This window comes from Hemitrygon akajei, chromosome 10, assembly GCF_048418815.1.
Source record: "Hemitrygon akajei chromosome 10, sHemAka1.3, whole genome shotgun sequence".
NCBI classification, from domain to species: domain Eukaryota; kingdom Metazoa; phylum Chordata; class Chondrichthyes; order Myliobatiformes; family Dasyatidae; genus Hemitrygon; species Hemitrygon akajei.
This window is the reverse complement of record NC_133133.1, coordinates 20,284,132-20,299,963: the sequence shown is the minus strand read 5'-3', so window position 1 is coordinate 20,299,963 and position 15,832 is coordinate 20,284,132. Positions and strand designations below refer to the sequence as shown.

Sequence of the window (15,832 nt, the reverse complement as noted above, 5' to 3'; positions counted from 1 at the left end):
GTTAGTCTCACAAGACCATGGATCTGCGCTTGGTTCCAGGGCGCAGGCCTGGGCAAGGTTGTATGGAAGACCAGTAGTTGCCCAAGCAGCAAGTCTCCCCTCTCCACGATACCGATGTTGTCCAAGGGAAGGGCAAGGGCCAATACAGATTGGCATCAGTGACGTCACAGGAGTTGCCAGAGCGAGGTTGAAGACAACGTCGGACTGTCTGAGGGACTCCAGCTCCGGATTTGTCCTCAGGGTTTACTCCCGAAGCCTTTCCCATGAGTGGGTATGGCCGCAAGGCAGCGGAGGTTTGAAATCAGAGTTTTCCCTGTCTTAGATGGACTGCCTTCCCGGGCTGACGAGCTCCGTCTACCCGAAGATAGACGGGCAAAATATGATCCATCTACAACCATTCTTTACCTTCTGTGGGCAAGCCAATTCTGGAACAACAAAGCAAGGTCCCCTTGGATCCCATGCCTCCTTACTTTCTCAACAAGCCTTGCATGGGGTACCTTATCAAATGCCTTGCTGAAATCCATATACACATCTACTTCCTGTTTAGTCACACCCTCAAAAAATTGAATCAGTTTTTTTTTCCAATTCAATTTTGTTCTTTCTCTTTCTTCTTTAATAACGGTTTGATTAAGTTAACATTCATAAGTTTTCTTGTATGCAATGTACGGTCTGTTATTTCTTGCATGCGGGGGGCAGTGGTTGCATGGTATTCATGTAGATCCTGGTTCGTGTGGGAGAGACATTCCAACTCCCAGGTTTGGTGGGACCCAAGACCCAATCCATACCAACCCTAGACTGTGAAAGCTGGTTTTCTCACTGTTGAGTCTGGTGGCTGGTAGCGAGAGGCAAATGGTAAAAAAGGGTTTCACACCCTATGACCTCTAGTTCAAGTCAATTTCGTTAATTTAAGACATCAAAGTAGATTCTTTCCTTTGAAACTTCATTGCACCTTTGGATTAATAAAATACATTTATAATCAAAAATATCCAGAAACTACTTAAATAATTGGTGCTTACACATTTAACTGTTGATTTTTTGTTTAACTTAAAGATTGGTCCAATATCCTTCCCTCTACCAAAACCAATTCAAAAGATTTAAGAAATGAAATCAAGAAATACTGAAAATATTCTACATTTTATGGCATAGATCTGGAGCATCAACTGTTTCTGTCTTCTGAGCTGATAGGTATCTCCAGCATCGGTGCTTTAGTTTCAGGTTTCCAGACTCTGAAGGATTTATAGGTCATTTACAGGGTTTAAGTGCCCTACCCCAGAGGCTGTCTTTTGTGTGCAGCCTGAAACAGCCTGAGAAATTAAGGAATGTTACAACCAAGGCCACTCCTGTTCGCTGGTGGTCTGCTCAAACCAACCTTCCAGCAAACAGACTAGAAACAGAGACTTGTCCTTCTTTTGCTTACAGACCAAACAAAAAATCTATACGACCTTCCCAGATATCAGCTTATTCAGCAGACATCTTCTGTATGACACCGCCAGCCTAATCATCAGGGTTAGAGGCGAATTGTAATTGTAAATATTCATTATCACTTAGGCTCCAACAAGGTCAACATATGATGCAATTGAAGACTGAGCATCAGCATCAATGTACTTGCTGATACAAGAGCTTTGACAGCTTCTTTCTCTAGCCAGGAGCTCATCACCTGTAAGACCAGAATTAGGCCATTCAGCCCATTGAGGCACATCTATTATCCCATTAAGGCTGATTTATTATCCCTTTCTAACCACATTCTCCTGCATTCTCCCTTTAACCTTTGACACCATTACTAGACAAAAACCTATCAACCTCCACTTGGCATGCACAGATATCAGTGGCAAAGAATTCCACAGATTTTCACCACCCCTGGCTAAAGAAATGTTTTTTATCTCTGTTCTAAAGGGGCTCCTTTCTATTCTCAGGTTGTACCTTCTGGCCCTAGGCTACCCCACTATAGGAAACATCTTCTCCACGTCCACTCTGTCCAGGCCTTTCAATATTCGATTGGTTTCAATGAGATCCTATCCGCCCCCTCCATTCTTCTAAACTCCATTGAATTCAAGCCCAGACCTGCTCCTCATACGTTAACCCTTTCATTCCCAAGATCATTCACCTGAACCTCCTCTGGACCCTCTCCAATGCCAACACATACTTTCTTAGATAAGGGGCTCAAAATTGCTCGCACAGTGGTCATTAGACCTTCCAGTCTGACCTACCCCACCAACTGCCTTCAAAGAGAAGTACCAAGGGCTCATGAAAATGAGTGGTCGTCTCAGCCCATCAGTGATGAAGCATATGCATTTCCTCACCTCGTCACTTTTTCTTCAGGGCGGGAGTTTTAATTATTAAAATTCTCTTTAGTGCCTCGATTATGAGAATATTCCTGCAGCTAACAATGGCCCTGTCTCAAGATTGAACACTTGCATGTTGGTTAAGGCAAATTTAGCACAAATATTTCTAAGCTATTCGATTTGAAATTTTCCTCTGCTAAACAGAAAGGCCCAAAAACAAAAGGAGACTTTTTTTTGTGGTCCACCATTTCATCCCTTAAAGCAGATTTTTATCCCTTCGTTAATTTTGAATTGCTGGAACGAACACCAGTCAATTTGCACAAACCAATCAATGACAAGGTGACAAAGGAATTAGTGCCATCTGTCTAATAACAGCAAGTCAACAAGTTTTGTTGTGCAAAGTAAGGGTGCTTGGGGGGTTGATGTTCTGTTAGTTTTTTTTAATGCGGAGGGGTTGTTTTCTCATCAGGGGACAATGTTCCTGTTCTGTTTTATGCAGCAGGGAGGGGGTGGTTTGGGGGTTGATGACTGGGATGTTGTTGTTCTTTGTGCGGGAGGGGTTGGGTTTGACGTTTCTCTCTGAACAACTCTCATGTTCTTTCTTTGCTTCCCAGCTATCTGCAGGAGACAAATTACAGAGTTGTATATGATAATAACTGAAGCTTTGAATCTCTGAAGTCAGGCGATGGAGACTGGTCGTCATACACTTAAGAAATAGGAGCCTTCTTCTAACTTGTCACGATGTTCACTGCTTAAAATGGCTTAATATTTATTAAAATAACCTTCACAGCACGACCTCTATCAATGAGGAATAAAAATCTTTCATGACATCAACACAAAATATCTGATCTCCGTAATGGCAGGCTTCAAGAAAATTATACATATTAAAGCCACACAACTCACTGTGTCTTAGCTTTACAGTCTTTTTCAGTGTAACTGGCAGTTTGTCTTTTTAGCGTTAGGCTCTGTTCATCCTCTGTATGTTTAATCAGTTTTTTTTAATTAGGTATCACATTCCCTGCTGCTGGGTTACCAAGGATCAATATGATGACAACATTCTCAGGGAGTTGCAAGCTTCCCATGTCCTGAACAGGAAGGTCGGTAGCCAAGCAGAGACGCACGGGGGAAAAAAATTTCAAGCCATTGAATTGTCTTAAAATAAATACTCATTTTCCCAACATGGTACTAAAAGGGCATTTAAACAGCAATCAATGGAATGTTAACTTAGCAAAGAAACAACACATACACAGTTTTTTAACCAGTTATGCCAGCTGCCCAATAATTTAATTGCAATTTAATTTACAAATTAACTAAGATTTACAGGACTGTTTCCTTACAGATATCTGTAATGTGCACAGCTAAAGCATTTTCTTTAAAAAAAAAAGCCATCAATCTCTGCATATGAAGGAAACGCTATAAGGAACAGCTGCTTTTAATTAGTCACTTTTTGGCTTCATCCTTTCTTGGTGAAATTTTATTCTCAGTCGGCGTGTTAGCCAGAGTGTCAAAACTGGGGAATGAAGACTTTCCAACCTCTGTCTCTTATAACAGAATCAAAAACACTCAGGTTCAACACCTATCAGCAACTTTAAATTCCTCGGTGTTGTCATTTCAGAGGACCTGTCCTGGGCCCAGTGCGCAAGTGCAATTACGACAAAAACAAGGCAGTGCCTCTACTTCTTTCGAAGTTTGCAAAGATTCGGCAAGACATCTAAAACTTCGACAAACTTCTATAGATGTGAGGTGGAGAGTACATTGACTGGTTGCCTCACAGCCTGATATGGAAACACCGATGCCCTTGAATAGAAAAGTAATGGATACGGCCCAGACCATCTCGGGTAAAGCTCTCCCCACCATTAAGCACACCTACATGAGGCAGCTGTTGCGGAAAAGCAGCGACCATCATCAGGGACCCACGCTGCCCTGGCCATGCTCTCTTCTCACCGCTGCCATCAGGAAAAAGGTACAGCAGCCTCAAGACTCACACCATCAGGTTCAGGAACAGTTATTACCCCTCAACCATCAGAAGAGATAACTTCAATTGTCCCATCACTGAACTGTTTCCACAATCTATGGACTCATTTTCAAGGCCTCTTGTTCTCGACATTTATTGTCTGTTTATTATTTCTTTTCTTTCTCTTTTGTATTTGCACAGTTAGTTGTCTTTTGTGCAATGCTTGTTTCCTCTGTTGGGTGTGGTCTTTGGGTATGCCCACAAGAAAACAAATCTCAGGGTTTCATATATACATACTTCCATGATAAATTTACTTTATTGCTTATTTATTTATTATTATTTCTTCATTTTTGTATTTGCACGGTGTGTTGACTTTTGCACACTGGTGTGGTCTTTCATAGATTCAATTATGGTTATTATTATATTATGGATTTATTGAGTACGCCTGCAGGAAAATGAATCTTAGGGTTGTATTGGGTGACATATTTGTACTTCGATAATAAATTTACATTGAACTTTGTTAGAATCATTCCTTTTGATCTTCCCCAATCATATAAATTATCCTAATTGGTAAAGAATATATTCAGTTTGATCAGTCTGTGTGTTTCCTGTAACTTTGCCTCTCCTTACTATTGCCAGATGCTGGCAGATGAGGAATCGATTGTTATGCACATTTGGACTGAGGATCCCTCCTCCCTCTGTCTGAGAGCTTTGCATTGTCTAATGATTTATGGCACTCAGCTTCCTATCACAAAATCAAAGGCCGATGAGAAGGAGAATGCCCAACTGCCAACTTATTTCAATGGAATGCAATCAATGTGTATTTTCTTAAAAATAAAATTACTTAAAAAATGCTAATTAAACAAAGTAAATAATTAGATAAAAATTCATTATCCACCATAATGTGATGGATAGGATTATAGGACACATCCAGACATGTGCTGAGATGACGGCTTCTGTGCTGATTTGCTGGACATTGTTCACCTTCACTGAGTCCCAACTGGGATCCAACCATTCTTTCGAGCACAGTCATCTGGGCCAGGAACAGGTTCCAAACCCAGGGCATCAAATGTCACAGTGTCCCAGCTCACATGAAGGGCAATAAATCCCAGTAAGCCTTTGATATTGTAGGACAAGAATTACTGCCTGACGCACTCTGAATAAGAGCACGGCTTTCTTTAGAATAATTCCTCCCAACCTACCCTGCAGCATGTACAAATTACTTTCACTGATAACATTATCAAAGTAAGCAGTCCTTCACCAGTCATAAAAAACAGAATGTATGCATTTTTAAATACATGGTTGAAACACCTTTTCTTATATTTACTCTATTTAGACTGATGGTCAAGCAAAATCTTCCCAAAATTAGACCCCACATTTTGCAGGGTTTTTAATGTAAAATACATTGCACATTTAATAAAGTTTGCATGAATTGCCAGTAGTACTTTAACACCTGATAAAATACACAGCTGATCTCACACAAACAGGAATTGATTATTCAAGAAGGCGGCAGATCATACAATAAAATGTAGCATCAGAATGCATCGAAGAGAAAGATATTCAACATTTAGCTCAAGGACAATACCACTCAAAGCAGTCAATAACTACACTTCCTTGGATGTTGGCGGGATGGAACAATTCCTGGACACCATCCACTTGGATGATCTGGAGGATCTTTGGTGTTCCAGATGAAATCTTGATAAGCTCAAGGCAGTTCACAGAAATTATCGTTCCAGTTCCGATCCAGCAGCTTCCCTGAAACCAACCATACTTCTCTTTCATGATGTCTGAAAAACAAATTATACAGTGGATTCTAGTTAATCGGGGCAGCCACTTACTTGGGTCATCTCTTAAAGAATGAAAACTAATTGAGAAAATAGCTGAGATCCCCTTTGTTTATTTGGGATATTATGCCATTTAATTGGAGCAGGAGACTACTGCCAAACAATTTCTAATTAGCATCAGATGCGTGCACTTGTGTGGCAGTCAGACACTACTACACCATACTTAGAGCAAACAGTTCTCAAATAGCATCAGTTGCGTATGCTTGTGTTCAAAAAGCAGTGATTTTTGTCACTGATAATTGGTGACGAATAAGCAGCAAGACAATTTAGAACTGTTTTGCTCACTGTAATTTCAGGCACTCAGTCTTATGGAGATGCCAGAAACAGCCAGGAGTGAAAATGAAACAATTTCATACTTCAGCAAGTTAGGAACTACAAAGAACTTGAAGGTATCAACAATCACCTTTAATGTTACAATGAAAATGAAGTTTTGGAGAATGCAATCATCAATAGCATTGTATGAAGGCAGTCCATTATCTACACTATGTGTCTGTGCTGATTTTGTTCATTTCCCGTCAATCAAAAGAACACAGTAGTCATTCTTCCATTGATAACTATTATCTTTTTTATACCTTTTGAATTATTTCCATGAAACTTTGGCTAATTGGGGCAGGCACTTAATTGTGCCAAAATGTACCAGTCCCAATGTGTCACAATTAACCAGAATCCAATATATTTGAAAGCTAAAACACGAAACAGTCAAAAGAACATGACAATCATGTGACCTCACAATCTATCTTGTCATGGCCTTGCATGATATTGTCCATGCCTCTATAACATTTTATTCTGCACCTTGGAATTGTGTTTCCCTTGCACAGGAGTCATAGATGACTACAGCACAGGAACAGGCTCTTTGGCCCACCATTACTCTGCCTAGTCCCATCAACCCGCATCTGGACCATAGATGTCCTTACCCCTCTCATCCATGAACTTCCCTTCAATGTTTCAATCGAACCTGCATCCACCATTTCCACTGGCAGCTCGTTCCACACTCACACCACCCTACGAGCGAAGAAGTTCACCCCTCAAATTCCTTTTAAATATTTCACCTTAGACCCTCAGCCTTTGACCTCTAGTTCTAGTCTCACCCATCCTCAGTGGAAAGTGGAACTATCTCAATGCACTAATGTGATCTGTATAAATGGCATGCAATATGTTTTTTCACAGTACTTCAACACGCGTGCAATATTAAGCCAATTTAGAAAAATAGGAGCTGGTGAAGGTCATGTATCTCTTGCACAATTCAATGAGATCGTGGTTGATCTAATCTCATCTTGGGTCTACCCCTGCCTGTCTACATATCCCACAATTACCAAACAGTCCAAAAATTTGCCTACATTTGCCTTGAATACCTTCTAGAACGGCTCTTATGTGGTGAAGAATCCCAAATCTATGGACCTCAGGGAAGAAATTCCTCCATCATGGTCTTTCTCTGTTATCCAAAACTACATCACTCAATTCTAGATTCTAGACTTGAATAAAAATATTCAATGAACACAAAACACTGGAGGAACTCAGCAACTCAGGCTGCAACTATGAAGGGGAATTAACAATCCACGTTTCAGGCCAAGACCCTTCATCAGTTTTAATAGAGTTGGATAGGTAGGAGCCTAACTTCCTATATTTCTTAATCTGATGACACTTCTTGGTGAAGTGCATGCTTGGATAGAGTGGAAGCAGATAAAAATAATGGGACTGATTGCTTTTATTCCTGAAACCCAGGAGCAGCATGTTCCTGTGAGGGTGAAGGTTAACGAACCAAATTCAGGGAACTCTGGCTAATGAGAGATGGAGTTTCTGGTGAGGAAAAGAAGGAAACATACATCACACTTAGAAAGCTGAGTACGGACGAATCCCTAGAAAAATATTAAAAGTTAATGACCAGGAGGGTAAAAAAGGAGAATGAGATGGAATTGGCAGGCAGAGTTAAAGATGATTCCAAGTGGTTCTTCAGTTATATTAGCAGTAAAAGAATGACTAGGTCCTCTTAAAGGAGCTGCATGAGATTCTGAATGTCTATATCTCCTCAGTGTTTACTAAGAAGAATACCATAAGTGCCAAAGAAATTAGGGCAATAAGTAGAGAGGCCTTAGATCATTTACATATGACAATGAAAGATGTATTTAAGGACAAAGTGCATTAAGGTGGGCAAATCCCCAGAGCCTGACCAAGGAAGCCCTGACCTATGTGAGCCCTGGAAGAATTCATGGAGGCTCTCGAAGAGAGATTCACTTTGCTGCTAGTCACTGACAATGTTCCAGAAGTCTGGGCTGTGTTTACATAAGGACACGATAAATAGGAGCAGGAGTAGGCCATCTGGCCCGATGAGCCTGCTCCACCATTCAATAAGATCGTGGCTGATCTGACCATGGACTCATCGCCACCTACCTGCCTTTCCCCATAACCCTTCATTCCCTTACTACGCAAAAATCTATCCAAATATATTTACTGAGGTAGCCTCCACTGCTTCATTGGGCAGAGAATTCCAGATTCACCACTCTCTGAGAAAAACAGTTTCTCTTCATTTCAGTCCTAAATCTACTCCTCCGAATCTTGAGGCTATGTTCCCTAGTTCTAGTTTCACCTTCCAGTGGAAACAACTTTCCTGCTGTGTTATTCCTTTGTTCAATAAGTGTATCAAAGACCGGCAAGGGAGCTACAGGCCAGTGAGCCTGACTTCAATTGTAGGACGTTACAGGAGGGAATTCTGAGGGACAATATCTAATGTTACTTGGATAGTCAAGGCCTGATCAGGAAAAAATTAGCATGGCTGGGTGCATGTACGGTGGATCTTTTTAAGTTATTTTAAAGGTAACTAAGGGGTTGATGTAGGTAGAGCAATAGATATTGTCTATATGGACTTTAGTAAGGCCCTTAACAAGGTTGCACTGGGCAGGCTGATCTGAAAACTTAGGTCGCATGGGATTCAGGGTGAATTGACTCGATGATAGGAGGCAGAAGGTTGAAGGTCAATACTCCGACTGGAGGCCGGTGACGAGCGGGGTGCCCCAGGGGTCAGTGATGGGATCCCTTTTATTCATTATTTATGCACATGATTTGGACATGAATGTACATGGTACAATTATCGATGAGTGAGTGAATGGATGGGGTGCCAATGAAGTGAGCGGCTATGCCCTGTATGTTGTGTAGGTCCTTTAGTGTTGTTGAAGCTGCACTTGCCCTGATTCTCACCACAGCATTATAAGGCATTTCAAACATCAAAAACATTCATTGATATTCAGTAACACTGATAGCTGATTAGGCCTGTGGATGGGGCCTCTCGAGTAGTTAAGAGCCTTTCAGTGAGCCCATTGGGCTGCTCTGGTTGAGATACCACCCCCCCCCACCCCCATCACCTGGCTTCCATAGAGAGAGTCAGAGAGATGCATCATGGGAATAGGCCTTGCAGTCCTCCGACCTGCTACTAACCATTTACTGCAATCACCTCATTTCTGCCACACTAGTGGGCCACAAGGCAAGAAACACCTCCCTCAGACCAACTGGTCCATGCTGGCCACTGTATATTCCCATCTGCCCATGTTTGACCCATAACCCTCCCTGCTGTAATTGTACCTTCCTCAACCACTTCCTCTGACTGCTCATTCCAGGTACCACCCTCTGCATAAAGAAGTTTTCCCTTAGGTCTCCTAATCTCTCCTCTCTTATCTTGTCTCTGCGATCTCTAATATTGGATTCCCCAATGCTGGGATGAGACTGACTGTCCACCTTATCCATGCTCCTCATGATTGTATAAATTTCTGAGGTCACCCTTCATTCTCATACGCTCCAGGGAATAACGATCCAGCATGGGCAACCTCTCCCGGAAACTCAGGTCCTCCAGTCCAGACATCATCCTCGTAAATCTCTTCCACACCATCTCCAGCTTGACAACATCTTTCCTAGGACTGGGTGACCTAAGCTGTACCCAATACTCCAAGTGAAGCCTGAGCATCGACTTTTATGTAACTGCAACATAAAGTCCCTGTTCCCAAACTTACAACAGCAGAATTTTTATAAATTACCCACAGCAGTGCTACCCAAACTTTAAAGATCCTTCATACTCGCCCCACTTAGGCACTATATACTTCCTGGCACCCCCACAGTGTAGAAACATGTCTACATATGCTATCATGAGAAAAATGATTCTGCTTTAAATTGTTATTTGTCTTTAAACCTAGCTTACACAGTACCTGTGTGCTGTAATTTTCAATTTTAATGTGATCCTTGAGCTTGATGGTTTTGAACAAGAATTGAAGTATCTGGTTCAAGTTGTGTCAGCAAAACCCTTCAGTCCCCATGAGTAACAATGTCCAGGCGGTTTCTGTTTTTTGTGGGTATGTGGTGCACTGCACTGAGGCCCTTTTCAACAAGGTAGGGGGATGGAAATGGAATGAACAGCAGTCGACAGACGTAGCTAAATATTTGATCCACCATCGACACTGGCGTAAGCGTGGGGAGGGAGTCAACAGGGTCAGAGATCTCCCACCAGAGTTACACATAACAAGTGTTTAATACTTCTTTCCAAAATGGTCAAATGCGACGGAATCCTGGTCCATATGGGCAGTGAGTGCCAGGCATGGCCGGGAGTCCCGAGAGCAGGGGACCCACAACCCGGCTGGTTTTGTTGTTGGTGCTGTTCTGTTGAACACGGTGGGGACACTTGTGCTGGAACGTGTGGTGACACTTGCCCTTTTGGTCTGTTGGTTGTTAATGCAAACGATCCGTTTCACTCTACGTTCCGACGTAAGTGTGATAATAAATCTGAGTCGCGATCCAGCCAGCTTACGTTAATGCAGGCAGAGCTGAAATCCTTGGGGCTACTGCCCCTGGCAGAGCAGGAGCCCTGTGTCAGCAGTACCCTCAGGGCCCAAAGGAACACAGCAGGATGGAAGAGGAAAGGGGGTTCCTTTATTCATGGTTGCTTTAAGTTGCATGGCAGTGGACCAAAGTAAAGAAACTCAACTATACTTCTGCTGTGATTAAAACGAGTCATAGCATAAGCTTTCTTTGCCTTGAGGCTACATTACAGCCTGAGGAAAGCCAGGCTCCAATGTAATTTTAAGAGTTCAGTTAATCACAAATGGGTCACAGTTCTGCTTTTGTGACTTACAGTGTCCAAGGTATTTCACTAAATTAACTCTGCTCAGTTCAGTCTCATTTGCTAATGGCACAACTTACAAACAAAAACTCGCTCAAAGCCTGAGTTTGGCATTAACGTCCGTAGACTCCCCTTCCCTGCACACCCTCGACAACATTTCCTTCTACAAGTCAGAGAGCGATCGCGTCAGAGTGGACGGGGAGAACTGGGAAACAAAATAACCAGCATTAGGCTTCAGACAGGCCAACAGTCATTAAAGCCAGATGCAAAAGCCGAAGTTTCCAAGCTGGCTCGGAACTGATATTAGTATGTGTCACTCTTGGCTCAGTGCGAGAGCTGGCCTGAGTGAATTCGGCTCCATTCTGGCGATTTGAGTACCTAATCACAGGAGTACTGCAGTGTGCTGCGCTGTTTAAGATGCCATCTATCTAACACAGTGCTAGACCAAGGCTGGGCTCTATAGATAGAACAGTTACAGTGCAGTTTGGTTCCGTAACCTATGCACTCACTTAAAAGGACTCTACAGCTCACGTTCTCAACGTTATTTATTTATTATTTGGGTTTGTTTTGCATTTGCACAGCTCATCTTCTTTTGCATGTTAGTTGTTTGTCAGCCTTTATTTGTGTATAGTTTTTCATTGATTCTATTGTATCTTTTAGTTCTACTGTGAATGCCTGCAAGAAAATGGATCTCAGGGTAGTATATGGTGATGAGGACGATAAATTTACTTTGAACCTTTGAGAATCATCCAGCATCATTAAGAAAGATCCCGTGACTGCAAATTGCACTGTTTTCTGTGCACTCTCATTCTCTGCACGTGAAAACCTGTTGAAGCTTTATTATATTTCAGAAGGATTTTTTTTTGGGGTATTTTGTAGTGCCTGAGATTATAAATGTCTACAAAAATGGCAGTTTTTTTTTCCATTTTGGTTACGGTGGAGGAGCGGTGGGAGAAGGTGTGAAGCCAGTTTGTGCGCATTCCCTTCCACCCCCCACCCCAATGTTCCGTCTTTCACCCTTCCCAAATATAGCTGGTCACGATGTGGCGCACTGTGCTACCTTGCAGCCCAGTGGCTTCTCCGCACCAGCGATCATTGATCAGTGTTCGATTCCTGCCGCTGTCTACAAGGAGTTTGTATGCTCCTCCCGTGACCGTGTGGGTTTCCTCCGGGTGCTTCAGTTTGCTCCCACATTCCAAAGGCGAATGGGTTAGTAGGTTGGTGAGTTCTGGGCAGGCTAGTTTGGCACCAGGTGCGTGCTGCCCCCAGCAGAATCCTGGGACTGTGCTGATTATTGATGCAGAGTGAAGCATTTCATTGTATGCTTCTATGTCCCAATATAAGTGCAGCAAATAAAGCTAATCTGTTTTTCACCTATACATTGGGAATACTGTAACTGTTACCTCTGCCTCCAAGATTTCCTTCTTCCTCGTGACTGGGTTACTAAGTTGTGTTCTGAAAGTGCGGCAACACTCACAGACTGTCCCCAGAGCAATCCTTGCTGATTCGAATTGGCAAACACAATGCATTTCACTGTATACGATAAATAAGGGGAATCTTTATCTTTAAATCCTCAGCCCTGGCAACCTTCTGTGCGTCATTCAAGTGACCATTTTGAGAAGGAAACAGTTTCTAACTGTTCACGAAGACACAAGAGCAGCAGATGCTGAATCTGAGGCAAGGTACAAGTTGCTCAAAGCACTGAACCACATCTGTGGAAGGAAAGCAATTGATGATATCTCATAAAAACTATTAAATCAAACCTTATTCAATTCTGACTCTGAATTTTAGCTTCAAAATGGAAGAGGAAGATTTTTAAGTAGTTTTTGACGACTTATAACCTTCAGAACACTAGAGTTAAGCACTAGAGTGCCTGAATTATTTTGACAGACGGCTGATCAATGCAAATTACTTTTTCTTTTCAACCAAAATAATTAGAGGGAACTACAAATCTTCTGTCGATTAATTCAGTTTTTTTTTAATTGGCAATACCAATGAGAAATTAACTAGGAAATAACAACACTCAAGGCAAGCAACTTGAATTACTAAAGACAAGCAAGCATTGAATAATGCATCACAGTTCGTAGTTCAAGATTAACTGTCAGTCAACTATACATGAATACCCATGAATACAACTGAAACAGTGTTACTCTGCAGTCAAGGTGCAAAACACAGTACCAACAGTCACACGCACAGCACAAAGCACATATAAGATATCAATAAAACACAGACACACGAAAAAATATAGACCAAGACCCTGTGTCTAAAAATATTGCAAAAATCTACAAGTCGAACACAATACAGCTTGTCTTCTGCCGAGCAAACACTGGGGGGAAGCACCAATTCCACCTTGGATGCTGTGCCACATTGCCTGGGGTGAAGTGCACCAACACTGACTACATCCTTCCATTTTTATTCTCCAGCAGTAAATAACACAATCTCTGTCCTGAAGAGAAAGGAATTCCAGTTTTGTTGCTTACATCACAGGGCGCCACAATAGTGTGTGATGCTACTACAGCTCAGGGTGCCAATTTGGCGTTCAATCCCGGCATCCTCTGCAAGGAATCTATACATCCTCCCCATGGAATGCTTGGGTTTTCAAAATTCAAAGTAAATTACTTATCAAAGTCACTATATACAACCCTGAGATTCATTTGCCTGCAGGCATTCTCAGTAAATCCATAATAGAATCAATGAAAGACCGCACCAACTGGGCATTCAACCAATGTGCAAAAGACAATAAACTGCGCAAAAACAGAAAGAAAGAAAGAAATAATAATAAATAACCAATAAACATTGAGGGCGTGAGATGAAGAGTCCTTGAAAGTGAGTCCATTAATTGCAGTGAGGCTGAGTGAAGTTATTCCCTGTGGTTCTTTGGTTTCCTCCCACAGTCAAAGGATGTACCAGTTAGGTGAATTGATCAATGTAAATTGTGCCAGCGCGGCTCGAAGGGCAGGAAGGACCTGTTCTGTGCTCTATCTCAGTAAATCAATGCATTGCAGCTATGGTTCTATAAAGTTTGGGCACCCCAGCCAGCAATTTAATCGGCATTTTCTACTGAAAATTTTCTGCTTCCTCCGTACAAAATGGTTTTCATTTCAGTCAGTCGATGTGTTATCAGTCCTTTGACCCATCCATGTTTGTAAGTGTACACAAATTAACTTAGTGCATAGAAAGGGCAGGACTAATGATCCTCCCTACTGATCTTAAACCAGAGGTCACCCGCCAAATGATAAATAGCACCCTAAAATTATTCCTGAACTTTTGAAAAAACTTAAAATTATCTTCCCTTAAAAGCAAAATCAAAATAAAACTGCAGAATATATTGGTTCAATTTTTCTACATCAGAGAGGAGGAGCAACTTATATTTGCATAGCATGTTTCATGGTGTCCCAATATCCAATTTTAGAGGTACTTAAGGATAATCCTATAATTTAAAGTCATAGAACACTACAGCACAGAAGCAGGCCCTTCCGCCCATCTGGTCTGTGCTGAACTACTATTATGCCTAGTCCTATCTTCCTGTACCCAGACCACAGACCCCTCCCCACACCCCTCATATCCATGTACCTATCCAAATTTATCTTGAACATTGAAATCAGATCCACATTGTTCTATCCGTACCACCCTCTGAGTGAAGTTTTTCCAACCTCAGTGGAAAAGTCCTGCTTGCATTTGCCTTATCTATACCCTGCTCATCATTTTGCAAACCTCAGTCAAGTCTCCTCTCACTCCCGTACACTCTAGGGAATAAAGTCTTAACCTATTCAACCATTCCCTATAACTCAGGTCTTCAAGTTTTGGCAACATCCTTGTAAATCTAAGGAACTATAAAGGTTTGTTACTAGGGGTATTGCATTCATTTTCAATATCTGGACAGTGTGATATGACGGGTCATTCGAGAGAGCACTAAATTATCAAGCACATTGTATGGCCTGGGTCCATAACAAATAACGATGGCAGCTTTCTTGGAAATTAACTGACCAATCCACAACATTCTGGCTGTTTCTTGATCAATATTACTGATACCATTTTTTATTCCAGATTTTATTATTTGCATTTAATTCTCCAGTTACTGGAGTGATTTTCAAATTAATCTCTTTGGTTTAGTGATCAATGCACAGGATGGTAAATCATTGTCCAGATAATCCTTCCAAAGGAGTCGAATGCAGTGTAAATGCTGTCCAGGACAGTCACTAATGCTAGGATCAACTTCTGTGTTGTGTGATTCTAACAGGAAACAGAGCGAAAGAGGAAACAAAAGAAATGGTTTGAACAAGATTGGCAGAGTTACAGATTGTATAGAAAGCCGTTGTAGGTTCAACGGGACATGGGATGCAGAGCTAAGCTGAGAAGTGGCAGATGGTGTTCAATTTGGTAAAGTGGGAAGTGACTCACTTTGGAAGTTTGAACTTGAATTCAGAGTACAAGGTCAATGGCAGAATTCTTAACAGTGTGGAGTTCTGGGGTAAGGTGAGTGGAGGAAAGTTTAGGGGAGAAGTCAGATGTAGATTTTTGTTTACACAGAGTGGCAAATGTGTGGAATTCACTGCCAAGAGTGGTAGTAAAGGATGATATTTAAGAAACTCTTTGATCAGAATATGGATGAAAAGCAAATGGAGAATTATGGGCTATGTAGGAGGGAAGGGTT

At 41.8% G+C, this 15,832-nt stretch overlaps 1 protein-coding gene across 1 annotated transcript in view; it reads right to left on the bottom strand.

The window, feature by feature from the left end:
* Positions 1-3,520: 3,520 nt before the first annotated feature.
* The window catches only part of ophn1 (oligophrenin 1), a 229,854-nt gene continuing 217,542 nt past the window's right edge, over positions 3,521-15,832 (bottom strand). The window contains exon 24 of the mRNA XM_073057890.1: positions 3,521-6,023. Coding sequence (XP_072913991.1) covers positions 6,015-6,023 — 9 coding nt within the window. The 3' untranslated portion in view covers positions 3,521-6,014. The remainder of the gene's footprint in view (positions 6,024-15,832) is intronic.